This window comes from Acomys minous (genome assembly GCF_964271855.1).
Source record: "Acomys minous genome assembly, chromosome: 4".
Lineage (NCBI taxonomy): Eukaryota > Metazoa > Chordata > Mammalia > Rodentia > Muridae > Acomys > Acomys minous.
This window is the reverse complement of record NC_140486.1, coordinates 87004238-87031154: the sequence shown is the minus strand read 5'-3', so window position 1 is coordinate 87031154 and position 26917 is coordinate 87004238. Positions and strand designations below refer to the sequence as shown.

Here is a 26917-nt window from a genome sequence, read left to right as displayed (position 1 = left end):
ATGTAGATAGTGTAAGTATGCAGGCTGCAATACATGCCTGAACAAAAGGGAAAACAGGAGGCAAACATAAGGACACAGGTGCTTCCTGGCTGTGGGGCAATGTGACTGGCACGCTGCCTCTACCACTAAGACCTACCTGACACGATGAACTGTGTCCTCTGGATGTGCAGACGCAAAGGAACCCTTTCTTTAGTTGCTTTTGTCAAGTACTTTGTGGACAATGAGACAAGAGACTAAGACACATGTGTTCCATACCATGGAACATATGTTCTTCCCCAAGGCGAGCCTGTAGTAGTCTTGTTCATACAAGCAGCTCTACTGAAAGATGCTCTGCCCTGACTCAGCAGTCACCTAGCAACTAGGAGTTCTGAGATATGGGCATCCTAGTTAGGGTTGATCTTAAATTCAATGACAGGAGTCTTAAAACAAAACAAAACAAACAAACAAACAAAAAAACCCCGAAATGAAATACCTTGAGAGTGGGCTCATTATGTGGTTCTGAGTGGCCTAGAACTCGATATGTAGCCTTGCACGAGACGTTCTACTGCTTCTCCTGCCCTGATGCTGGGATTAAAGTCGTGTCCTGTACCCATATCTGGAGAAGTAAGAGATCTTTTTTTGTTTTGTGTGTGTGTATGTGTGTGTGTGTGTGTGTGAGTGTGTGTGTGTCTTCTTTGTTTGTGACCTGCTTATACTGCTATGAAATGTTAGGTGAGTGCTCACCACTGAGCTATATTCCCAGCCTAACAAATGTCTTTCTAAGAGAAAATGAAAGGAGATTTTGAGATGCAAAAGTGAAGGCCTAGGGATTTGAGAAACAGAGGTTACAACTAGATAGCTACAAGCCAAATACCAACTGCTACCAATTAAAAGCACCAGGGTCTAGGGGAATAACACAGAACAGCCTAGAAGGAATAGACTCAACAAACACCTTAGCTTTAGATTTGTGGCCTCTGAGCTGTTTTCTTTTTGATTCACTGGAGCTTACTGTGCAAACCAGGCTGGCTTTGAACTGACAGATATCCTCCTGCCTCTGTCCTTTTGAATGCTGGGCTTAAGGCGTGCACTATCAAACTCAATATATATACATCCTCTTTCATCTTTACAACTCAGAAAAAAAAATGTGGCTTTAGCTAAAACCCTAAAAGATATATTTTTAAGTGATTTATTTATTTTTATTTTATGTGCACTGGTGTTTTTGCCTGTATATATCTTTGTGAGGGCATTGCATCTCCAGGAGCTGGAGCTATAGACAGCTGTGAGCTGCCATGTGGGTGCTGGGAATTGAACCCAGGTCCTCTAGAAGAGCAGCCAGTGTTTTTAACTACTGAGCCATCTCTCCAGCCCCTAAATGAGATAGTCTTAGGCCTCCTAACAGACTTGGAGACTTGGCAGACAGCTCACATCTATCTCCTACGAACCTTTTATTTACATCCTATTACATGATATTCTCCAGTAAATGTTGTTCATTGGTGAATGTGATTCTTTTATATTAGCAGATAATAGCTCACTAATCACACGATGTACTGAAGCCATACAGTTAATTGGGTATGGGCCTTTTGCTTTTACTCAAGCAACAGTTTTATATAGTATGATTTATTTCTAATGATATAAAACATGTTGAAAATTGCACAATGATGTGCAGATATATTGATACCATCCAGCACTTGAAATCTGCTTCTCTACGGTACATTTTACTGTGTGCCGCCATAGTTTGAATGTGACTTCCTCTGTTCATAGAATGAAACATTTTTGTTTTTTCAAGACAGGGTTTCTCTGTGTAGTCTTGTCTGTATTGGACTGGCTTTGTAGACCAGGCTGGCCTCGAACTCACAGAGATCTGCCTACCTCTGTCTCCCTGAGTGCTGGGATGACAGGCATGTGCCACCAGGCCCAGCTTTTCTTATTATGTTTTAAAATAGGAGCATGAGTGAAATGGTAAATGACAAGTTATTGCTGAGGCATCTCCCCTTGAAGTAGATTTTTGAGACTGACTGCTTTCAGTGGGGCTTAAGGGGCCATCCTAGCAGGAGCATTGAAGACAATGGTGCTGAGGGTGATTTGAATGATGGAGGTCCAGTGCAAGAGGTGTCTGTCAGAGGAGAAGTATGTGGCCAAGGGACTGATCTTGTGATACTTTGGCAAAGAATGTGGCTGCCTTCTGCCCTTGTCCTGAAATTCTGCCTGAGGCTAGACTGAAGAGTTATGGATTAGCAGCTTTGGCAGAGGTGATTTCTAGACAGCCTGGCAGGAACCGTGATGCTCGGTTACTAGTGGCCATGATCACGCAGATCTGTAATGAAAAGGAACAAGCTGAGGAAGGAAAAATATAAAATGTATAGTTTAAAAAGAACGGGGGCACTAGGAAGTGTAAAGGAGCTAAGTCCTGTGTTCAAGAGATAAACAGATTAAAGAAAAGCAAGACGCTAAATGAAATAAAGGAAGTGGTGACCTTGGGGCAAGACCCTAGCCAGGTAAACTTTCAACTTGTGTAAAGGAATTAAATTAAAGTGTGAGGTTAGGTGCGGTGGTGCACACCTTTAATCCCAGCACTCAGGAGGCAGAGGCAGGGGGAATTTCAGACATCAAGGCCAGCCTGGTCAATAGAGCAGAGGTCCTGGACAACCAGACTTAGGCACTGAAAGGAAACCATCAGAAACAGAAAGCTGGTGGAAATACACGTGAACAAGGGGGGCATGTTCCAGGCTCAGCAAGCAGCGGAACTTGACAGCTTTGGTCACGTGGTTTTCTTGCTTTAAAGTCAAGGGCAGAACAAAGGGGTTGTGGGCTTTCCCTCTGTAACTAAGGAAAGCCACTGCAGCCAGGCATGTGGCAGAGGTGTCCCTTCATGGAATCCCAGACAGGCCATTGTGTGAAGTGGTGAAGGTGAAGGCTGGGTTGCTTGGAGACTCCAAGATGTTGGAGATGCCAGAGCTGGTGCTGATGCTGATGCTGATGCTGACAGGCAGTGGACAGACAGGAAGTGGAACCAGCCCAAGAAAAAGAAATGTGTTGCTGTCAGCAAAGATAAAAGGAGTAGGAGATCTGAAGGGTGGCATCAGGCGTGGAGGTGCAGAGTTTGCAGTTTGCCCAGCTGGTTTTCAGTCCTGCTTTGGTCCAGTATTTCCTCACTCGGCTCCCTCCCCTCCCTTTTAGACCAGTATTATATATCCTCTGTCATCCTATGTTGGGAGAATGTGCTCTGCTTTTTCATTTTGATTTTATAGGCATTACACTTAAGAGACTGCATGAGTCTCTGAAGAGAGTTTGGACTTTTAAACAGTGGTGATCCTGTGACAGACTACGGGGACTGTTGAAATCGGAATAACACCCGGGAGGCAGAGGCTGGTGGATCGCTGTGAGTTCGAGGCCAGCCTGGTCTACAAATTGAGTCTAGGACAGTCAAGGCTACACAGAGAGACCCTGTCTCAAAAAACCAAAAAAGAAAAAATCAGAATAAATGCATTTTACATTATGATATGGCTATAGACCTAGGGGGGTCAGGGAGTGGAATGCCAAGAGACCCCATTATGGATGTTTGTAAGTAGCCATGTGGTTGCTGGGAACTGAACTCAGGACTTCTGGAAGAGCAGCCAGTGCTCTTGACTGCTGAACCATCTCTCCAGCCCCATTCTTAATTCATTTAAAATAATTAGTTTTCTAAAATATGCACGTTTTGTTCCCTTTTCTTTTTTAATATGTATAAAATGTATATTGTTTTGCCCCTTAAGTGCGCCATCCTTGTTTCCTATTTTCATTTTAGTTAGTGCCCTTACAGAAACAGTGAACGCTGAAGCATGACAAAGACTTAGTAGCTCAGCGCGGACCTGCAGTCCCACACCAGTACTGGCTTCCCAACTGCAGGCTTTCTTTCCTAGCTTAGTGTGAGACGAAGACATTTGGTGCCAGATGCCAGAAATTATAATTTCTAATCTTAACAACACAGAATAAAATTATAATGTCATTTCCTAAACCTGGGTTTAGATGCAACTCAATCTTTTATTTCTCATTGTTTGGCCCAACTTCAAAGTAAGTAAAAGAAAAATAAAAGAATTCTACATTTATATCCTGACATTCACACAAGAACTGGTTCAACAGAAGTGGTGTTTTTTTGTTTTGTTTCTTGCTTTTTGAGACAGGGTTTCTCTGTGTAGCCTTGGCTGTCCTGGACTCACTCTGTACACCAGGCTGGCCTGGAACTCAACAGAGATCCGCCTGTGTCTGCCTCTCAGTGCTGGGATTAAAGGTGTGCACCACCATGCCTGGCTGGCCATTAGATTTTTTTTTATTTTTTTGGAGACAGGGTCTCTCTGTGCAGTCTTGGCTGTCCTGGACTCACTTTGTAGACCAGGCTGGCCTCGAACTCACAGCAATCCACCTGCCTCTGCCTCCTGAGTGCTGGGTGGATTTCTAATTATAAAATTCTTTTATGTTTTTAGTGCTAGTTACTAAGTAACTAACACATCAAATGCCAAAATTGAAAAAAAGCAATGGCTTTTTTATTTTTTGAACAGAAATGAATGTCCTTATGAACTAGAAATAGTTGGTAACTGTGGTGCTTTGAGTGAAAATGGCCCCCATAGGGACTGGCATATTAAGAGGTGTAGCCTTGTTAGAGCATCACTGGGGGCGGGGGTGGGGCCTTTGAGACCGCAGAGGCTCAAGCCAGGCCCAATAGCTCATTCTCTTCCTGCTGGCTGTCGATCTGGGTACAGAACTCTCAGTTACCTCTCCAGCGCCACGTCTGCCTGTGTACACGCTTCCCACCATGACGATAATGGACTAACCCTCTGAACTGTAAGCCAGCCCCAGTTAAACAGTCTCCTCTATAAGATGCTGTGCTCGTGGGGTCTCTACACAGCAACAGAAACTCAACTAAGAGTGATCTATAGTAAGAGTAGAATTTACATAGTAAATAGAACGTACCAGTGCTCATATGCCTCTTTCTAATATTAATAATTGAGTGCCAGTATTTAATTACTTTAAAACACACTGCGTTTATGTCTCCACAAAAGCACCAGTAGACTTTTACTCTTTTAAATCTTTTGAGAACAGACCACAAAAACAGGTGGGGATACTTGATAAAGATTTTATTGCTATGTGCTTATCTCATTGCTCCTAAACGTCACTGCAATATAGTTTTATAAGAATTCACAAAATTGCTAGGTGCTTTAATCCCAGCACTCAGGTAGCAGAGGCAGGTAGATCTTTGTGTGTCTGAGGTCAGCCTGGATTATGTAGAGAGACTCTGTCTCAAAAATAAAAACAAAATAAAAAACAGACAAAAAAATTTTATAGCATCTATAGCTTTTTTAAAGTAAAAATTAAAAGTAAACAGAATAACCTTTCTCCATAGTCCTAACTTTACATCAAGTAATCTCTGAAGACTGTGCAGCTCAGTGGCTCAGCACCTGTGAGATTTATGGTTATGCCACTGGTCTGTCACATGTCCCCCCAAACTCTCTCACATCTTAAAAAGTCCTCTGGTGTTACATGACCTTGTTGGTTACAAACAGACACTCCAGAGCTTCAAGGGAAGTCCGGGAGTGCTTTTCCTAAGCACTCAGCGAGCCATACATCGTGTTACTGTTGATGTGTCAGCTCAGAGCACGTGTTGCTCTTCCAGAAGACCTGAGTTCGGTTTCCAGGACCCACATCAGGTGGCTCATAACCACCTGTAACTCCCGATGCCAGGGGATCTGAAACCTCTTCTTGCCTCTGGGAGTAACTACACACACCAGGCAGATACTCACACAGGTACAGACATACACAAAAATAAAAGTAAAATAAATGTTTGGGGCTACAGAAATGGCTCAGCTGCTAAGAGCTCTGTGATTCTTCCAGGAGACCCACATGGTGGATCACAGCCATCTGTAACTAGTTCCAGGGGATACAGTGGCCCCTTCAGGCCTCTGCAGAAACCAAGCACACACACGGTGCAGATACATATATAAAGCAAAACATGGGCTGGAGAGATGGCTTTGAGGTCAAGAGCACTGACTACTCTTCCAGAGGTCCTGAGTTCAATTCCCAGCAACAACATGGTGGCTCACAACCATCTATAATGTGATCTGATGCCCTCTTCTGGCCTGCAGGTGTACATGCAAGCAGAGAACTGTAGTAGTAATAATAATAACAACAACAATAATAAATTAAAAACACACCTATACACATAACTTTTAAAAAAGAAATACGCTGTTCAAACCGGCTGTGGTGGCGCACGTCTTTAATCCCAGCACTAGGGAGGCAGAGGCAGTCAGATTGCTGTGAGTCCAAGGCCAGCCTGATCTACAAAGTAAGTCCAAGACAGCCAAGGCTAGACAGAGTGACCCTGTCTCAAAAAACCAAAACCAAACCAAACCAAACCAAACCAAAAAACAAAAAACAAACAAATAAATAAATAAATAAATAAATAAAAGAAAGAAAAAGAAAATAGATATGCTGTTCAGGTAGAATAATCTACAAGGAACTGATCAGAACTGACGAAGACCACTAACTATTTTCCGCTGTTACGTGGAATGAAGTAGCGTTACCACATAGTCGTTAAGAGCTTTCTTTACAAATCCTAAAAGAGCTACAAGTATGACGTGATCATACAATGGCGTCTAATGAGGGAAAGTTTTCTGGATCCTATTAGTACTTTAACAATTAAAATCAAGTAACTAAAATTTTCCAATGTTTCATTTTTGGGTAAGGAGACAAGCAACTAAAGGTAATGTTTTGTCCTTAACAATCACAAATATAAATGAGGGGCCAATAACTCTTGTGTTGATCTGTACTTGTTCTTGTAGCTATGTGGTCTTTGTCATCGTAATAGAGAGCAGCAGGCAGCTTTCAACAGGCACACCTCTCCAATATAAAGCTGGAAATTTAAATTTTATTATTTTATGTGTATGGGTATCTTTGCCTACATAAATGTCTGTGTACCACATGTGTGTAGAAAAGGGGAATCAATTTAACTTTTTCAAAAATTTTTCATATTAAAAAAAAATTCTTCAAAGCTTTGGATAATATTTCATAATTTACATGCCAATAAATTATGAAATTACACAAACTAATTAGTAAATTACACAACCCCCACTGTTTGTTTATTCAGCATTTATTGCTTTCCCGCTGTGTGCCCAACACTACCATGGTTAGTAGGGACAAAAGGGCATTTTAAATTTAATTTTTTAAAAATGTGATGTGTATTGTTACTTGGCCTACATGTACAGCTGTGCACAATACCTATGGCTGGTGGCCGCAGAGGTCAGAAGATGGCATCAGAGCCTCTGGAACTGAAATTATAGATGGTTGTGAGCCACTATATAGGTACAGGAAGTCAAAACTGGGTCCTCTGGAAGGGCAGTCAGTGCTCTTAACCATTGTGCCATCTCTGCAGCCCCAAAGGGCACTTTTTAGAAAAGAAACAATTATGGTACAGTGGTGGGTACCTGTAATGGTAAGGCTTGGGAGGTAAAAGCAGGAAGATTTTGACTTTGTAGCAAGTCTGAAATAACACAGTGCTCCAAGAGAGACAAGAGGGTGGGAGAGACATGGTTTCATTGTAGTCTCTCGAATTTTAGTAAGATTATATTAGTAAGATGCAATTTACTTTACTCCGTATTTTGCCTGAACGTATGTCTGTGTACCACTTGCATGGCTGGTGTCTATGCAGGTCAGAAAAAGACAACAAATCCTCTGGAACTGGAGTTACAGACAGCTGTGAGCTACCATGTGGGTGCGAGGAATCAAATTTAGGTCTTCTGCAAGAACAGCCAGTGTCTATAATAGTCTTAACCCCTGTGCCGTCTCTCCAGCCTCCCAGATTTTTTGTTTAACACACTATAATAAGTATTTTCAAGATCATTATGTATTTTGATAATATTTATTGATATATTTACTTATTAGTTTTTGAAACAGGATCTCATATAACCCAGGCTGGCTGTGAATTTACTAAACTGAGGCTGGCCTTGAACTCTGAATCCTCCTGTCTCCACTGCTCCAAGTGCTGGGATTACAGATACACATCACTCTACCTGATTTTATAGCTGTTTGCTTCAACAGTTACATAATTTTTATATAAAATATATTTTTTCCTACTCTGTTTTCTTATTTTTGGGTATTCAGGCTACTATTAAATCACAATATTGTTATCAGTGAAGATTATTAACACTGTGACAACGTTAAAGCATCCATTTATTCACTTGACCTATGTTAGCCTTTAGCATATTATATGTTAAATGTGTGTGGATATTTGTGTATGTACATGTATACACATGTAGGCATCTGTGTACATACGGATGTGTGTGCCTTTATGTGTATGGAGGCCAGAAAACATCTTGGTGTCATTCTTCCTCAGACACTGTCCACCTTTGTTTCCTGACACAAGGTGACCTGGGGCTTTCTTATTTAGCTAGGCTGGCTAGACAGCGAGCCCGCTCTCTTCTGTCTGCCTTCCAGAGCTCAGACTGCAAGTCCATGCTAACATCACAGCTTTTCGTTGTTGTTGTTTTTGAAACAGGTTTCTCTGTGTAGCCTTGACTGTCCTGAACTCACTTTGTAGACCAGACTTGTCTCAAACTCACAGTGATCTGCCAGCCTCTGCCTCCCAAGTGCTGGGATGAAAGGCGTGTGCCACCACGCCTGGCCATCATAGCGGTTTTTTAAATGAGTACTGGGGATGGAACATTTTTGCTATTCATTATAGGACAGTATACATTGTAGTAGTTCAGATAATGCTTAGTTGAAAAGTCCTTTCATCACTTTGAGGGAAAAAAAGTTTTACGGGGCTGGAGAGATGGTGCAATGGGGAAGAGTACCTAAGATCTTGCAGAGAATTCGAGTTTGGATCTCAACTCCCACGTGGAGCGGCTTACAGCCACCTATAACTCCACCAACGCCCTCTTGTGGCCTCCCATGGCACCACACTCATGCGCGCATTCTTTTTTTTTTTTTTTTTTTTTGGTTTTTCGAGACAGGGTCTCTCTGTGTTAGCCTTGGCTGTCCTGGACTCGCTTTGTAGACCAGGCTGGCCTCGAACTCACAGCGATCCGCCTGCCTCTGCCTCCCGAGTGCTGGGATTAAAGGCTTGCGCCACCACGCCCGGCTTATGTGCGCATTCTTACACACACACACACACACACACACACACACACACACATGGAATTTAAAAACAACATAAAATCTTTAAAAATGTTTCTGCTTTTGTGCGTGTTATCTATGCGTGCTTGTCTGTGTGCAGGTGGTATGCCCGTGAGTGTGTGTTTGTGTTTTTGTGCTTGTGAGTGTCTTCAGTTGGACATCAGCTGTCTTCCCTTTTCACTTTCTACTTGTTGAGAGTCTCTGCAGCGAACCTGAAGCTCACCGCTTTGGTGAGCTCTGGGATATGCCTGTCTCCACATCCTTACCTCCCCTTCTCGACACTCTGGAGTGATCCGTGCATGTCACCACTCCTAGCTTCTATGGTGATGCAGGAGACCCAAACTCAGGCCTTCATGTTCGCATAACAAGCACGGGTAGGTGCTTATGCCTTCTGCATTAGACCTCTCCCAGTTTCACCTTGCATTACAGGGCACTAGCATTTTTAAAAACACCCCCTCCCAAGTCTGGAAAGTTGACTCAGTAGTTAAGAGCACTTGCTGTTCCTGCAGATGGCCCGTGGCCCGAGTTCTGGTCTCAGCACCCACATGATGGCTTGCAACCGTCCAGAACTCCAGTTCTTCTTCTGGCCTCTTTAGACTCCAAACATGCATGCAGTGCACACACACACATACATGTAGGCAAAACACTCATACAAAAAGTAAAATAAAATTCCAGCACTTAGGAATGCAGAGGAAGGAGAATCTGTGAGTTCGAGGCCAGCCTGGTCTATAAAGCGAGTCCAGCTGGGTGGTGGTGGCGCAAGCCTTTAATTCTGGCACTCATGAGGCAGAGGCCGAGGCAGGTGGATCTCTGTGAGTTTAAAGCCAGCCTGGTCTACAAAGCAAAGTCTAGGACAGCCAAGGCTACATACACAGAGAAACCCTGTGTCGAAAAACCAAGAAATAACAAACAAACAAACAAAAAGCAAGTTCAGGACATCCAAAACAAGACAAAACCTAAATAAGTAAATCTAAAACTTAAAAACAAGTAACCCCACCCCTTTTGTAACAAGAGCTCTCCTAATTGAAGTCTGTCTGATCTTTTATCATGAGTGGATTCAGGTTATGAATTCATGGATGAAATACAGCACTATAACATAATGATGCTGCATCCGTCTTTGTATCACAAATATGGTAATTTTGATGACTTGGTCAAGGTATTTTTTCAATTTCTCCATTTATAATTACTACTTTTAAATTTTTATTATTACTTTTTTGAAACAGGATCTTTTCTTTTTTCATTTTCTTTTTCAAGAGGATTTCTCTGTGAGCCCTGGCTGTCCTGGAACTCACTTTGTTGACCAGGCTAGCTTCGAACTCAGAGATCAGCCTGCCTCTGCCTCCCCAGTACTGGAATAAAGTTGCGCCCTTCCCACCAGAGCCACCACCTGACACCTGAAATAGGATCGTATGTGGCCCGAGTTGACCTCAAACTGGCTAAATTCCAATTCTCCTCTTAACTTCCCCAGTGGTGCAGTCACAGGCGTCTGCCACCACCTCACTGTGGTGGTTAGAACAAGAATGCCGCTGTCCCCCCACCCCTGCTCCCCTCCAAACCACCCCCCAAGCACATATAGGTGTGGGATTGTTAGAGGAAGTGTATCACAAAGCCCACAGCAGGCCCAGTGTGGCTCTCCCGGCCTTGCTCATCAGGATGCTCAGGATGGAGCTCTTAGCCACTGCTGGAATGCCATGTACGTGGCCATGCTAAATGGACCAAACCTGTGAGGCTGAAGGCAAGAGCTGCAAGAGAACAATGACTAAGACACCTACCTTAGTCTGTCTGTCTGTCTGTCTCCCTCCCTCCCTCCCTCCCTCCCCTCCTCTACTGTCTTCCTCCCTTTCCTGTTCCTTATTATAACCCAATAGGCAAGTAATCTGCACCACTGAGCTATGCCCCAAATCCAAATTACTAATTCTTCCATCACAATTAAACTGGAGACACTTTTTAAACCACACGAATACCCGGGCTCCTCACTGAGCTTTCTCTCGGGTTAGGGTCCTCTTGGATAGTTCCTTCCTGCCTGTGTGATGGAAGCTGAATGACAAATGACCATTTCCAATGCTCCTGTATTTATCAGTTAGCACTGGACATTTTACACACGAATTTCATTTCCTTCAAGTGGTTTACAACCATTATTATACTTAATTATTCTTGAGCTCAAACTGCCCCAGTTTTAGCCAGTGGGGGGGGGGCTCTATAGAGCATGCTCCTGCATCTTATTTAAAATTTTATTTAACTTTTTATTGATTCCTTGTGAATTTTATATCACGCACCCAATCCCACTCATCTCCTTGTCCCTTTGTATCCACACTCCTCCTTTGCAACCTCCCCCCAAAAGAAAAAAATCTTGTTGTGGAAGCTGTAGTGTGTCACACAATATGCCCTGTGAGCGTACATCTTTCCTAGCAAATATTCACTGCAACAAGTCATTGGTCTGGTTCGAGGCCTCTGGCTTTTGCTACACTGTCAATCTGGAACCCTCCTCTTAGATACCCTGTCACTACCCTGTGCCATGGAGGTTCTGCAGCTTTGGCGCTGCAGGACGGGCCCCTTCCCGCGCTCCAGCAGTTTACAGATGGGGTAGGTGCTGGAGTGGCCAACCCAAAGGCCCAGATATGGGCTTGGGTGGCAGCTGAGTTGGCCAGCCTGCCAGCTCTCCTGCGCCCACAGCACCAGGGTGAGCTCTCCAGCACTGCCCTAGTTAGCTCACCCACTGCCACAGCTGGCAAGGGGCATGGCCTTGCATCTTTAACGTGGGTTTCCATCACACGTTTGGGTACTGAATGCTTTCAAGCATAAAGTATTTCAGGCTTGGACTTATTTTACTCTTGTTCTGGAGTAAGTACTTCCACAAGACGCAATAATTTCTTTCACAGAGAACACTATGGCGGACTAAGATCTGGGCACAATGCATGCTTACTGCTACTGGAATTCTTCTGTTTTTCCTTTTTTTCATGAAGAAATACAGCGTAAATGTAGAGTACTTTCTCACTATGCCTGAGGCCCGGTTTGACCTACTACTTACTGCAAAGCCAAAAGAAAGAGGAAGAACGAGAGAAGTATGCATATGCCTTAGTTACTTTCCTATTGCTTTAAAAGGACTCCATGACCAAGACAGCTTATAACAGCGACTTTCCTGGGGGTTTGCTTACAGTTTCAGAGGGTTAGTCCATGGCCATCTTGTGGGAAGCATGGCATCAGGCAGCCAAGAATGGTGCTAGAGAGCAGGAGCCAAGAGCTCCCATCTGATCCGCAAGCACAAGGCGGAGGGCTAGTTGGGAAGGGTCATAGGCCACCCCAACAACACTACACCTCCTTCCCAAAGAGCTACACCAACTAAGAACTACGCTTTCAAACGTGTGAGCCTACAGGGCCGCTCTCATTCAAACCACCTCACTCCGCTCCCTGGCCCATATAGGCTTCTGGCCATACAGTAATGCAAATGCATTTAGTTCAACCACAAAAGTCCCATGCCTTTTCTTTCTCAAGACTGTTTAATGAAAATTCAAAGTATCTTCTGAGATCCAAGGCAATTAAATTGTAACCTCCTGTAAAATCAAATAGTAAATTAAATACTTCCAACATAAAATGGCATAAATATGCATGATCATTCTAAAAGGAAGGGATGGGCACAGCGAGGAAGCACTGGACTAAAGCAAGACCCAAGCCGAGCAGGGCAAACTCCAAATCCTGTAACCCCGTATCTTAAGACAGAGGGCTTACATGGCTCTGTCTTCCAGCTTTGCTGGGGATCTTAGATAACACTGAACAACGGTGAAACTCTCCCTTGCACCACTACTAACCTTGAATGTTTATCTGCTTTATATTTTCACAATTTCTAGAACAAGGAATAACAAAGAAATGATTGTAAATACTTACTGAGTGGTGTTGTATCAGGAGGTGGAAAATTCTCAGTAAAGTTGACATTACATAAATCTGTACTACAGCAGCAAAAACGGTATGTTCCATTCTGAATTGAGGGTGGGGTGGTAGTTACTACACATTCTTCATAGTGGCACTCTTGGGGATCACCAATGTGGGACCAACATCCTACAAATCAATATTAAAGTAAGCTTGGAAACTATATAGTAAATAAAACAACAATGAAATAACTGCAGTAATAGAAAACTAAGTAATATATAAGTCATAAAACAACCTGAATAAAAAAGGGAAAGGATACAACAGACATTTCACGGGGAAAAGCAACCAACAACATGGTTATCATTAACTGCTTTAGTATAAGAATTATTAAAGAAACAGTAAAGTCCAACTATTTTAGATTTAAATTGTCCTAATTTTTAAAATAATAATATGGAATCATAACAAAGATTCAGTGACAGTCACTCTCATACAGTTCTGTAATAAATGTATATATGATGGTAATTTTGGAAAAACACATAGCAATTTTAATGTAGAGACTTTAAAATAATCATATACTTTATGATCTATTAATTCTACATTAAAGAATCTACTTTTAAAAATTCAGAATAAGGGCTGGAGAGATGGCTCAGAGGTTAAGAGCACTGTCTTTTCTTCCAGAGGTCCTAAGTTCAATTCCCAGCAGCTACATGGTGGCTCACAACCATCTATAATGTGATCTGATGCCCTCTTCTGGGTGTGTGTGAAGACAGATTACCCATATAAATTAAAAATAAATAAATAAAGTCAGAATAAATAGATAATCAGACACAACTCTCATGTTAAGTTTAAAGTTTTTCCCTGCATTTCAGTGAAAACCTTGAAAGAGCACAGCATCCAAAGCACAGAGGTAACTGTAATGCATGTACACAGTGAAACAGGTGCTGCGATACAGTGTCTTCAGAAACTATTTACAGCAAAACGGAAGAGAACATGGGACTGTCCTGTACCATTACCCTAGTTCTCAAAGAAGGTTGGTACATATGTAAACATTAAAATATACCCAAAGGGAACAAATTAATATAAAAATAATATTTTTTAAGAAAACTGAGTTGTTCCGGGCATGGTGGTACATGTCTTTAATCCCAGCACTCGGGAAGCAGAGGCAGGCTGACCTCTGTGAATTCAAGGCCAACCTGGTCTACAAAGTGAGTCTAGGACAGCCAAATCTACACTGAGAAACCCTGTCTCAATCAAAAAACCAAAAAGAACAAAGAAAACTGAGTTGTAGACCTTAGTTTTTCTGAATAGTTTTCTGGTATTTTTGTCCCCAGACTTCATTCACATATAGTAATTTGTAAAGAGAAAAATGTCATTAAAATACACTAAAAGGCCAGGCTTGGTGGAGCATGCCTTAGTCTCTCTCAGCACTAGCGAGGCAAAGGAAGGCAGATCTCTTATGAGTTGTAGGCCAGTCTGGTCTACATAGTGAGACCTATCTCAATCAATCAATCAATCAAAGTATAGTAAAGTAAATTTTCTTTTACAAATTTGGAGCTTGTTGGTAAATATATGTCTATGTTCACCCCCTTATTTACTACTTTTCTGGTAGGATTTTAGTCTACCTTGATGTCTTTTCTGGGTAAGCTCCAGCTGCATGAAAACAGTGCTGAGGATATACAGCTTGTCTCCGCACATAATGCGCTGCACTTGATTCTCAGCCCCCACGAGAAAAGCACACAGCAATTGAAACAGGAATAAACCTAAGCATCACTTGCCTTGTTTCACAAGGTTGATGTCGCCCTTTGACTTCTCCCACAGACCATAACATGTGCTCCCTTTGGAGCAGAGTATCGTCCCGTTTTCATGAGAGATTCGACTCTCACCTATCCCAAGGTCTTGCTGATATGGATCTTTAAATGCACACAGCCGTTCTTGATTCTGGGAAGCTGGGGGGAAAAACACAATGATCAATTGATGTTACTCTGATAATACTATTAATAATGATATTCTAAGGTTTCATTTAATAATGGTAATCTAATCTGAGTAAGATTATACATTTTCCTAGTAAATCCTTCCAATTTAATTACTGAATAAATTTTTAATTTTATATTTACCCAATAATTTCCTTTTTGGAGATTTACTTTTTTTTTTTTTCCCGGAGACAGGTTTCTCTGTGTAGCCTTGGCTGTCCTGGACTCCCTTTGTAGACCAGGCTGGCCTCAAACTCACAGCAATCCACCTGCCTCTGCCTCCTGAGCACTAGGATTAAAGGAGTGCGCCATCACACCCGCCTCTTATTTATTTATTTTTAGTGTGTGTGTGTGTGTGTGGTGTAGGTGTGTGCACGTGAGTACAGGTGCTCACAGAGGACAGAGGAACTAGACCTTTCTGCAGCTGGAGTTACAAGCGACAGTGTGCTACCTCCCCCTCCCCCCACCCTCTAGGAGCTCACTCTGCAGCCCTGGCCAGCCTGGAACCTCCTCTCTAGACCAGCTAGCTAGCCTTGAGCTCTACCTGCTTCTGCCTCCCCAGTGCTGGGATTAGCGGCCTGTGCCACTACACCTAGCTCAATTTCTCTATTCTTACTCAACAGACTGCTTGATGTCTTGGCTAGATAAGGGGTGTGATCCGAACAGGAAAAGGTCAAAATATCCTACTGCAGGTAATATTCTACAGTCCTCAAACATATGAAGAAATGGTACACTTCCTAGCCATTAGAGAAATGCAAACTAAAACTACATTGAGATAACATGTCACCAAAATCAGAAAACAGGTATAGTTTAGAAAACAAAAGCTGATGAGAGTCCTTCCTTATACTAGATGTAAAGACATCTGGTAACAGTGTAGTAATCATCTAGTAATCAGTGTAGATGTTTCTAACAAACCTACATCTAACGGTAGAGCTACCTTACAGCCCCACTATGCCGCTGTTGAGTACTGAAACCAGGCACTCCAAGTTAACATATCACAGGGGCATTTGCAGAGCTAATTTTTTAAGCACACTCACAAGAGCTAAGTTATAGAACCAACATAGAAAACTTTTTTTTAGCCATGAAGAACAAAGTTATGTCACCTGTAGGAAAATAGAAGAATCTGGAGAAAACCAAATTAAGTGAACTAAGAGCTTGGTGGTGGCACACACCTTTAATCCCAGCAGTTGGGAGGCAGAAGGTGGATCTCTGAGTCCTGAGTTCAAGGCCAGCCTGGTCTACAGAACAAGTTCAAGACAGACAGGGACACAAAGAGAAACCATGTCATGAAAACAAAACAAACAAACAAACAAACAAAAATCAAAAAGAAGAAAACCTGTTCAGGGGAACAGAGAGTACAACCATGTATGGGAGAAGAGTAAGTGTGCTGAGCATGCTTTTAAAAATAAAGCCATAAATAATTAGGTGCTATGTAAAATAAGCCAAATAATCATTTAAAAATTTTTCAATAGATCTCATTTTATAACTGAAATTGAGTCACATAAAAACAATGCATAAAAACAGAACCCCACGAAGTTTTTGAAAACAGAATTGTTTATTCTGGAAAATTTATAAAGCAAATCTACAGTTGAGAATTTCAAAATAATATGTAACTTGTGGGTCTATCCCAAGCACATAAACCTGGATCAATCTATCTTATTAAGTTATGGAAGCTTAAACAACTTAAAGAATTATTTTTAATGTAAGGCACATAACCCTTCCAATTTAACAAAAGAAAAAAGAAAGAAGAAAACTGACAAAATCCAACTCTTTCTGTTGCTGAAACTCTTAGCAAAGGAGGGACAGAATCTTGGTGGTAGAGAGGATGGGCAGAAGGCTTATGTGAAACCTCTGTACGGTGTTGCTCAGATTTGTTTTTCAAACGAACGGAGGGAATCAGTCAGGTGAAAAGTGATAAGCACAATGTACAAAACAGCTTTGCAGGTGTAAGAACTATCCCATCCCAGACGCTCTCCCACCCGAGGGGACCAGGGAGAGAAGACACTTTCGCTATGGCTCCTGACCTTTGAAGACTACAGGAGAAGGGCCAGAGAGATGGCTCAGGAGGTAAAGGGACTTTTCACCACACCTAACGACCCGAGGCTGATCTCTGGAATCCACATCGTGGAAGAAGAGAACTACCTACCGCTAACTGCCCTCTGCTTTCCACGCGGCACCACGGTGCGGGCATGCTTACACATGGTCGTGCACACACACACACAAATAAATAGCAAATAATTTTTAAAGATATGGAAACTGTGAAATATTCATAACTAGTCCAAATATATGTGCACATGTTTATGTAATAAAATAAGAAGATGGAAAGGGATGTGATTCTTTTCTTGGATCATTAGGTAGACAACTAAATTCACTTTTTTTGTTTTTGCTTTGTTTTGAGACAAAGTTTTGCTACATACCCCAAATTAGTCAAAAACTCAGGTTTGCAAGTGCTGAGTCTAGTTAATTCTAAATCTCAACCAAATGGAACTTCTGTTTCTTGTTCAAAACTTACATGTTTTATTGGTTCTCCATCCTGAAATCACATTTTGTGTGCGTGTGTTTGTCCGTGTGTGTGTGTGTGTGCGCACACACACGCATGAAGCTGCACAGCACATTGTGCTCCCTAGATTTTTCCGATGCAAAGCTTAATTTCTGCTCCTTTCTCTAATCTGGGAAGGCTAATCTAACTATAAATGCATACATGTTTCTCTTTAGTTTTTAAAATATGAATGTCATGTATCTAAGTAACATTTCTTTGTACTTTTCAATACCCAAAATGGTATCTTTTCAATAAAAAATAATCTGGCTCTTTCTCTTGTCTCTCCTGCCCTCTCCCCCCCCCCCCATCCCTCTCTCCCCTGCTTGTGCTCTCCCCCCCCTCTCGCTTTCTGTTCTCTTAGTTTATCTGTCTCTGTCTCCTTCCTTCTCTGCCCTCATGGCTCTGTCTTCATCTGTCTGCCTGCCTGTCCACATGTTCAATCGCCCTCTCCAAACCACAATCCCTCTCTTCTCCCCTCCTCCCAAATAAACTTCTTTATAGCAAAAGGGGAAAAAAATCAAAAAGTAAAATATATGTATAAAATGCCATAATGAAATCTATCATTTTGGATACTATTTTTAAAATTGATTGTAAATGTATGGTCTTTTTTCAGATAACGAAAATAACACTCTGCTTCAAACACTGTTTTCCTTCCTTTTCCTCTTCTCTGGAGATGGCAGTTATCCTATAGCTGTATGGCTTCTAAAATCAGCGCACACACCAGGACGGCCTCAGGCTCAGTCAACCTGCTGGTCTCCCAAGTGCTAGAATTAAAGGCATGCGTCATGATGCCTTGTTATAATAATCTCAGGACTGGGGGAGGCAGGGACAGGTGGATCTCTGTGAGCTTGAGGCCAGCCTGGTCTACAGAGTGAATCCAAGGACAGCCAAGGCTACAGAGAAACCCTGTCTCAAAAAAACCAAAAAACAAACAAATAAACAAACAACAACAACAACTAAAATTTTGTTGTTATTATTGTTTTCCAAGATAAGGTTTCTCTGTGTAGCCTTGGTTGTCCTGGAACTCCCTCTGTAGACTAGGCTGGTCTCGAACTCACAGAGATCCACCTGCTTCTGCCTCCTAGAGTGCTGAGATTAAAGGGATGCACCACCTCCTGGCGTAAAAAATTTTAATGGCATAGATACTCTATACCTGAAAAGTTTATATACCAAATACATACATATTAAATCTTTTGTTTAATTTTAATTAATCCTCAAATACAAAATCAACCTCTAAAAATTCTAGTCATATAGGGTAGAAGGTGCCTGCAGTCCCAGCTACTTAGAAAGCTGAGAACAGATCATTTTAGCCCAAGAATTCAATCCAGATGGGGCAACACATCTAAACACAGATGAAAGCAGTAGATTCTAAATGCTGCTCAGTTTTTCATAACATATGATTTTTATTGTTTTTACTTAATGGACATAAACAGCAATATACGTTTGCCATGGTTGTATATGAAAAAAAAAACAAGTAAATTTGACAAATAACTTGAAGTAGACAAAAGAAGAAATGTAGGAATGAGCCGGCAGCCACCCACAAAGCTATCAATTTAGGAACATAAAGAACAGTTACTTGCCTGGCAGTGGTGGCGCACGCCTTTAATCCCAGCACTCGGGAGGCAGAGGCAGGTGGATCACTGTGAGTTTGAGGCCTCAATCAATGGGGAAAACTTAAGGAGGGAAAACAAAGATTTCTACAAAGACAAATAAAAATAATCCTGGGTTTATGAACAGAACATCTTATTTAGCCTAACATTTTGAGAAGAGCCTCTATACATTTTCTGTCTCCAAAGTCTGTCATCCAGAAATCTAATATTCTAGAAATTAGACATTCTCATTTTTGGTTTTTTGTTTTGTTTTGTTTTTTTGTTTTTTGTTTTTTCGAGACAGGTTTCTTTGTGTAGCCTTGGCTGTCCTGGACTCACTTTGTAGACCAGGCTGGCCTCGAACTCACATCGATCCGCCTGCCTCTGCCTCCTGAGTACTGGGATTAAAGAACTTAGACATAATGACAGAGAAACACTTTTTAAATTAATTCTATGAAACTTTTTCAGAATTCAGAAATAGCCAATTTATATACTGGGAAAATTTAGGAGGCAAAAACATTACAGTAATATAAACATTACAGTTTTCTCATGGGCAGATAAAAATTGGGAGATAAAATAAACAAGAATTTGGTTTAGAGAACGCAAATAAAAATGAAGCCGTTCTAAGAAGACAGAATGTAAAAATGAAAGAAATGCATAGTATTCTAAATTCACTATGAATGAATATGAAAGATTGCATGCCTTGGAAGGCCAGACTGGCCTGGAGCATGCTGTGTACTCCATGCTGATCTGGAAATCACAGTTCCCACTCTAAGCCCAAATGCAGGGAGTGCTGGCATGAAGTCACTGCACCCTGTTCAGCAAAAACTTTTAAATCATCATGGCCATTCTGTGTAAACAATCTGAGAGTCTCACAACGCGTCTCCTCCAGGAGTTGTTATGTGTTTATCTGCACTGGAGAAGCCTAAGCCTCTTATCTCTGCCCTGGAGCGAGGTTTAGGGACTAATTCTGGGCATGCTTATGTGCTTGGCTTCTGTTTATCTAAGTGTCAAAATGAACTATCTAAAATAAACAGCACAGAAACCTTGCAGGCAAGGGGCAAATAGCTGAGTAACTGGAGCAGTGCTGTCCTTTTCCCAGAACACAAATGCCTAAGGACAGACTGAACTACGGCTTCAGAGTATCACTCCAGAAATAGTCCTGCTACAAAACATGTGAAGAAAGGAGTTCATTGTGTCCCTATATTGTGTGTGTGCATGCACACTAGAAGTTGATGTTGGACGTCCTCTTCAATTACTGTCCTCTTTATTTTTTGAAAAGGGGTCTCAGAACCTAGGGTTCACCAAGTAGATGAGCTAGCCAGAATCCAGGAAACCTCCTGCTTGTATGAGGGATTCAAATTCAGGTTCTTACATGGCGAGCATTTTGCAAACTGAATCATCTCCTCAATGCACAAATACCTTCTTTTGAAGATTTATTTATTTTCATTTTTTATGCGCATGCTTGCTTTTCTTGCATGCATGGTACCACTGGAGGCCAAGAGAGGGCCTTGGATCCCTTGGAACTGGGGTATAAGTGGTTGTGAGCCACCATGTAGATGCAGAGAACTGAACCTGGGGCCTCTGCAAGAGCATCCGGTGCTCTGAACCCCTGAGCCATCACTCCAGCACCAGGGATATATTACTTTAACAGAAATGCCTCCCCCAATCTAGTATAAACTTAAAATGTTACTCTATTTTGATAAATCAAAGATGCACCCAATGTTATAATGAATCATTTTATAAAGCAAATAATATTTTTAAAAAACATATTAATTATGCCCTCCTTCACGCAATAGTGAGAAATTAACCTAGGACCTGCACATAAGTGAGTGCTCTACACAGCTATATCTCAGTCCTTAATTTATATATTTTTAAATCCAGATTGCAGTGTCACTCTGCTGAGCATTGTCATAACTTCAAGTTAAGAGCACAGTGGGAGGTTAAAAATCATCAGAAGATACCTCATTAGCATTTTCTAGAGTTAATGCTGGCTTAGGACTCCTGAGATTCACAGAACTCAGCATGGTCATATTCAAAGCTAGTGTGAGAGCAAAATAAAGAAGAAAAGTTCTAAGAACCAAAATATGAAGGCAGTCCGGGCTTCCTTGAGCCTCCAGTGCATCACACAGCACACACTTAGTGCCCCCGTTGCTGAATTCTGAAACACACGAAATGTTGTCTAAGCACAAGTGTTCCAAGTTGTACGGAATAAGCTTGGTCAAGTAGGCACTTTCAGTCTGGTACCAAAATTCCAGAGTCACAAAAGAAAAGGAGATGGTCAACATAAACTGTATGTAGTGTTCGCATAAACAATATGCGTATAGTAAACTACCCTGTCAGTTATGGAATGACGGGGTGTTGCGAGCACAAAGGTCCTTGCACCCACAGACATCTAGGGAAAATAGAAATGTTAATAACACAGGGTGCCTCTTCAGTGAGGAAAATGCCTACATCCCATCCAGAAGGCTGAGAGTGGATACTGTTAATGACCTGGTGGCCTTTTTTGCTGGCTGTGGAGGGAGACATCACCCACCTTTTGCAGAACGATTATCCCAGACTCTCCCTCTCTAGACTGTCATCTTTAGCTCCCAGTTAATAGAACCCAACCTTTGGGGAGTTATCACAAGTCCTATGTAGCCCGCTGACCTCTCTGCTATCAGTCAGAGACCACACTAGATTCTCAGCCTTTGAGCTATAGAGCCCACCCTCGTGACCACATGTGCTATGTGCAGGAGTTTCTAAGTAATCACATCTTAAGCTTTAGTGTGCACCTGGAGTTGAAATGACTGTTGCCTGGAAACCTGGAATGGGGATGACTATTCCCTGGAAGCTTTTCCCCAAATTGCACTGTGTTTGAAATATTCTCACAACAAAGCACCTGGCATTAGACTCCCAGGAATCTGATCCAGGTTGATGAAATCAATCTGAACCAAGATTTCATTCCCATCTCCTTGCACGTTCACTTCCCAGCCAAGACACCTGCGGGGTTGCCCTCAGCGGGAGCTCTCCCAAGCACATGCCAGCCAACGGCCAGCTTGGAATGCAGGGCTTTCTAGGGACAGCAGTCCTAGGCCTATTATTTTAACTCTCTGTATATATTCTTAAAGCAACTAAATGCACGTGCACAAACACACACCTCAATCTGCCTAAAAGTCAGTTAATTTCAGCTCTCTCGAACAGAAAAACAAACAAACAAACAAACAAGCCCCCCCCCCAAACACTGTTCTTTCTAATCCTGAGCAATAAGTACACTATACAAAAGCAGCTAAAACTGCCCCGAGAGCACCTATCATGTGGCAGCAGTATCCTAACCCTGTGGATATGGCATGAGTGAGACAGTTGTTAGTCCCTAAAGTGGTTGTGTCCTAGTGATATAAATAGACAAGTAATGACATATTAAAAATATGTTTGCAGGAAGACTTTGGACAGCTCGATGTTTCCACCCACACTGCAGTGGGTGGTCACTCTGTTGGGGGGTGTACACGCTTGGTGTCTTCCTCTACAGCTCTTTACACTACTGACACAGGATCTGCTCGCCTAACCTGGCCCTTGCCACTTCAGGTATGGATGGTCATTCTTATAAGCTACTCTTGAGAGAGGAGTAATTTTAGAATATAATAGAAATATGCCCTACCTATATAATAACATTCCTTAAGAAATACAAAATAAACCAGGCATGGGGATGCACACTGTTAATCCCAGCACTTGGGAGGCAGAGGCAGTTGAATCGCTGTGAGTTTGAGGTCAGCCTGGTCTACAAAGCGAGTCCAGGACAGCCAAGGATACACAGAAAAACAGTGTCTCAAAAACAAAACAAAACAAAACAAAATACAAAATAAGGGGCTGGAGAGATGGCTCAGATGGTTAAGAGCACTTCCTGCTCTTCCAAAGGACCTGAGTTCAATTCCTAGCGACCATATGGTGGCCTGCAACCATCTGTAATGGGATCTGGTGCCCTCTTCTGGTGTGCAGGCATTCATGCAGACAGGCAGGCAGGCAGGAAGACAAAAATAAAACACTTTAAATGTCTTCAAATGGTGTTTTGAATTTCAAAAAAATATACTTGTTAGTAATAAGTCATGCTTGGTTTAAAACAGAAAAGAGAAAATGAAAAGAAAAGACACTGAAATATTACCACTACTGTTCTCTATGTGGGAAAGTATAAATACTACTCAATGTTGATTGATGTCAAGAATACACAACCGTTTGGGGTGGAGAGATGGCCCCGTGGTTAAGAGCACTTGTTATCCTTGCAGAAGACCTGGGTTCAAGCCCCAGTACACACATGGCGGCTCACAACGACTTGTAACTCCAATTCCAGGGGATCCAATGCCTCTTCTGACCTCCACAGGCTCATGAGCACACGTGGTGCACATTTACACACTCAGGCACACACGGGTGGATATTAAATAAATAATTTTTAAAAGAATACAACAATGAAAAACTCACAACTAATATCATATTCAGTAGTGGTGGGGAAACAGAAGCTTTTCCTCCAGATCAAGAACAAGAAACAATGTTAGCTCCTTCAATCCTACTAATCACTGAGTTAGAAAAGTCTGCATAATTTAAAAACAAACGGCCGGGCGTGGTGGCGCACACCTTTAATCCCAGCACTCGGGAGGCAGAGGCAGGCAGATGGCTGTGAGTTCAAGGTTAGCCTGGTCTACCAAGTGAGTCTCAGACAGCCAAGGCTACACAGAGAAACCCTGTCTCAAAAAAATAAAAACAAAAGAAAAAAGAAAAAGTACACAAAAATGGAATGCTGCTTTCTAGGAATAGGGCCATAAGTAAGTTAGATGTATAAAATACTGTTCAAAAATAACCTGAAGTCCAGTTCTCAAGAAAGTAAGAATTCATCTTAACATGGCCAACTCTAACATGGCTTGCTCAAATGTTTTTCAAGAAGACGGAGCTCTAGCTGGGCGGTGGTGGCGCACGCCTTTAGTCCCAGCACTTGGGAGGCACAGGCAGGAGGATCTCTGTGAGTCTGAGGCCAGCCTGGTCTACAGAGAGAGTTCCAGGACAGCTAGAGTTGCTACACAGAGAAACCCTGTCTCAAAAAACAAGGAGGAGGAGGAGGAGGAGGAGGAGGAGGAGGCGGCGGCGGAGGCGGCTCACAAACCTAAGGTGTCACACACTGTTCCAACTCACAAGACCTAGATGAAAAAGGGTTATTTTTATAAAGATAAACTGACTTCTTGTACGTTAAAATGGCCGGCTTATCATTATCATCGTTATCAATAGTTAAATTAGCCCAACCTAAGAAATGCTTTTTTAAGTCACAACTAGAAAATACATATATCAAAGATAAATCAAAATTTCCATGAAACAATATTTTACAAAGGAATACATTGTAGTATTTTCCTACACTGTGTTTGTGCATGTTTGTGTTTATATGTGTGTATCATAACCCACAAATCAAACCAGAAGCTCAGAAAACAAAATTTCCCAAATCATAGTGGTTTGGGAATAAAATAAAAAATAAATTTATTAAAAAACAAAACAGTAGAAAGAATGAACTCTTTCTGCTCTCAAGTGACTACACTGGTTTTACAACACTCTTTTGCTAGATGACTACTGCACTTCTGCTGTTGTTTTCTGGGAAAGGGCATCTCTACACAGCCCTTTCTGTCCTGGAATTCACTATGTAGACTTGGCTCTGCCTTCCAGTGCAGGGATTAAAAGTGTGCACCATCATACCTGGCTAATACTTTTGACTAAATTCACCCCTAAACCAGACGGGGTGGCAACACACTTCCAATCTTAGTATACGGGAAGGTGAGGTAGGATCAAGAATTCGAGGCCAGGGCTAGAGAGATGAATTAGCGGTTAAGAGCACTTCCTGCTATTCCAGAAGACACAAGTTCAGTTCTCAGCACCCACATCATCAGCTTAGAACCACATGTAACACCAGTTCCAGGACAATCTGGTGCCTCTGGCCTCTACACGCACTGGCATTCACAAACCTACGTATAATCGTGCATAAACATAATTAGGAATAAAATATATCTCGTTTAAAAAGAGCTCAAGACCAGCCTGTGCTACATATTAAGACCCTGTCTAAAAAGCAAAGGCTGGCTTCTCTCCTTGTTCTCATCATTAAGCAATTTAGTGAGGCAGGAGGGAATGGGTGCTAACTTCATCCCATGCACGGCTGGGTTGGTTGGTCTTCATCATGCACGGCTGTTTGGAGTCCAGCATCTACATCATTTCCTAATAAGACACAACTTTAATCCAGTTAAAATTTCTGTATGTCTCCTGAAGAACATTTATGGGCCTTTATGTGCATGTTGTATTGTGTTTTACACACACACACACACACACACACACACACACACACACACACACACACGCACACTGTGGGGGAGGGGCACAGAGGCCAGAAGAGAAAGTGTGATCCCCTGGAACCAGAGTCACAAATGGTTGTGAGCCACCACGTGGGTGCTAAGAGCAGACCCTGAGTCCTCTGGAAGAGCAACCTTCTCTCCAGTTCCTTAAAGAACATTTCAGAAGTAGAGCATACATAAAATTCAGGCGGGGCGTGGTGACGTAAGCCTTTAATCCCAGCACTTGGGAGGCAGAGTCAGGCGGATCACTGTGAGTTCCAGGCCATATAAAAATCACAATAAAACAAAGAAAAAAAATAAGCATCAATCTAGCCTAGAGAGTTACTCTAAAATACAAAAGCACTATTCATGATCATTACTAGATGCAACACCAGCTGACAGCCAGCTTTCCTGACTTACTGAAAACACCAGTCTCTCCCATTAGGAATCTGTTCAGGGCACAGGATGTTAGCAGATTTAAGCAAGTACATCATAGGACTTTGTTCAAAGACTTTAGAATTGCTCTTCATACTTCTATTTTTTTTCCAATTGCTAGCTTCTTCACATCCTTTACGCTGGCTGCTATCTTTACCAGCAGGCAGATGGCTACATGATTTTCAGACTTAGGTAACTATGGAATAAGGCCAAGTCAAGCCTTGAAGCTGAAATGTAGATTGAAGAGTTGAGAATAATTTTATTATTTAAGTTTAAGAAAATAAAAAAATCAGCCGGGTGGTGGTAGTGCATGCCTTTAATCCCAGCACTTGGGAGGTAGAAGCAAGTGGATTTCTGTGAGTTCAAGGCCAGCCTGGTGTACAAAGTGAGTCCAAGACAGCTAAGACTACCCAGAGAAATTCTTGTCTTGGAAATGGGAAAAAAAAAAAAGTCAGGCCAGGTAGCGGCAGTGCACACCTTTAATCCTAGCACTTAAGAGGCAGGAACAGGCAAATTTCTGAGTTTGAGGACAGCATGGTTTACAGAGCGAATTCCAGGACAGCTAGGGCTACACAGAGAAGCCCTGTTTTGAAAAACTAAAAGAGAAAGAAAAAAAATCAGATCTCATTTTGGTATATTTTCAACTAATCAATGGTTCTCAACCTTCCTAATGCTGCCACCCTTTAACATATTTCCTCATGTTGTGGTGATCTCAACCATTAAGTTATTTCATTGCTACTTCATAACTGTAATTTTGCTACTGTTATGAATTGTAATGAGAATATTTTTGGAGATAGAGGTTTGCCAAAGGCGTCTTGACCCACAGACTAAAAACCACTGGATTAAATGCTGAAAAATAACAAATACACATACCTGTTTCATGTTGGATTATATTTATTCTAGATCAGTTTACATTTAAAGTTATAAAACCATAAAATGAAGAGTCAAGATACACTATAATTAAAGATTTGTGCTATAAATTCAATGAAAAACACTACAGAAAAAAATAATAAAGAGGTTCTCTTGATAAAAATGGCTCCATCATTAACATGACTACCACATATG

General features: G+C 41.8%; 1 protein-coding gene across 1 annotated transcript in view; it reads right to left on the bottom strand.

The window, feature by feature from the left end:
* The window catches only part of BMPR2 (bone morphogenetic protein receptor type 2), a 127405-nt gene that overhangs the window by 56027 nt on the left and 44461 nt on the right, over positions 1–26917 (bottom strand). The window contains exons 2-3 of the mRNA XM_084778672.1: positions 14763–14933; positions 13006–13176 (exon numbers count right to left, since the gene is read on the bottom strand). Of these exons, the coding sequence (XP_084634798.1) occupies positions 13006–13176; positions 14763–14933 (342 nt within the window). The remainder of the gene's footprint in view (positions 1–13005; positions 13177–14762; positions 14934–26917) is intronic.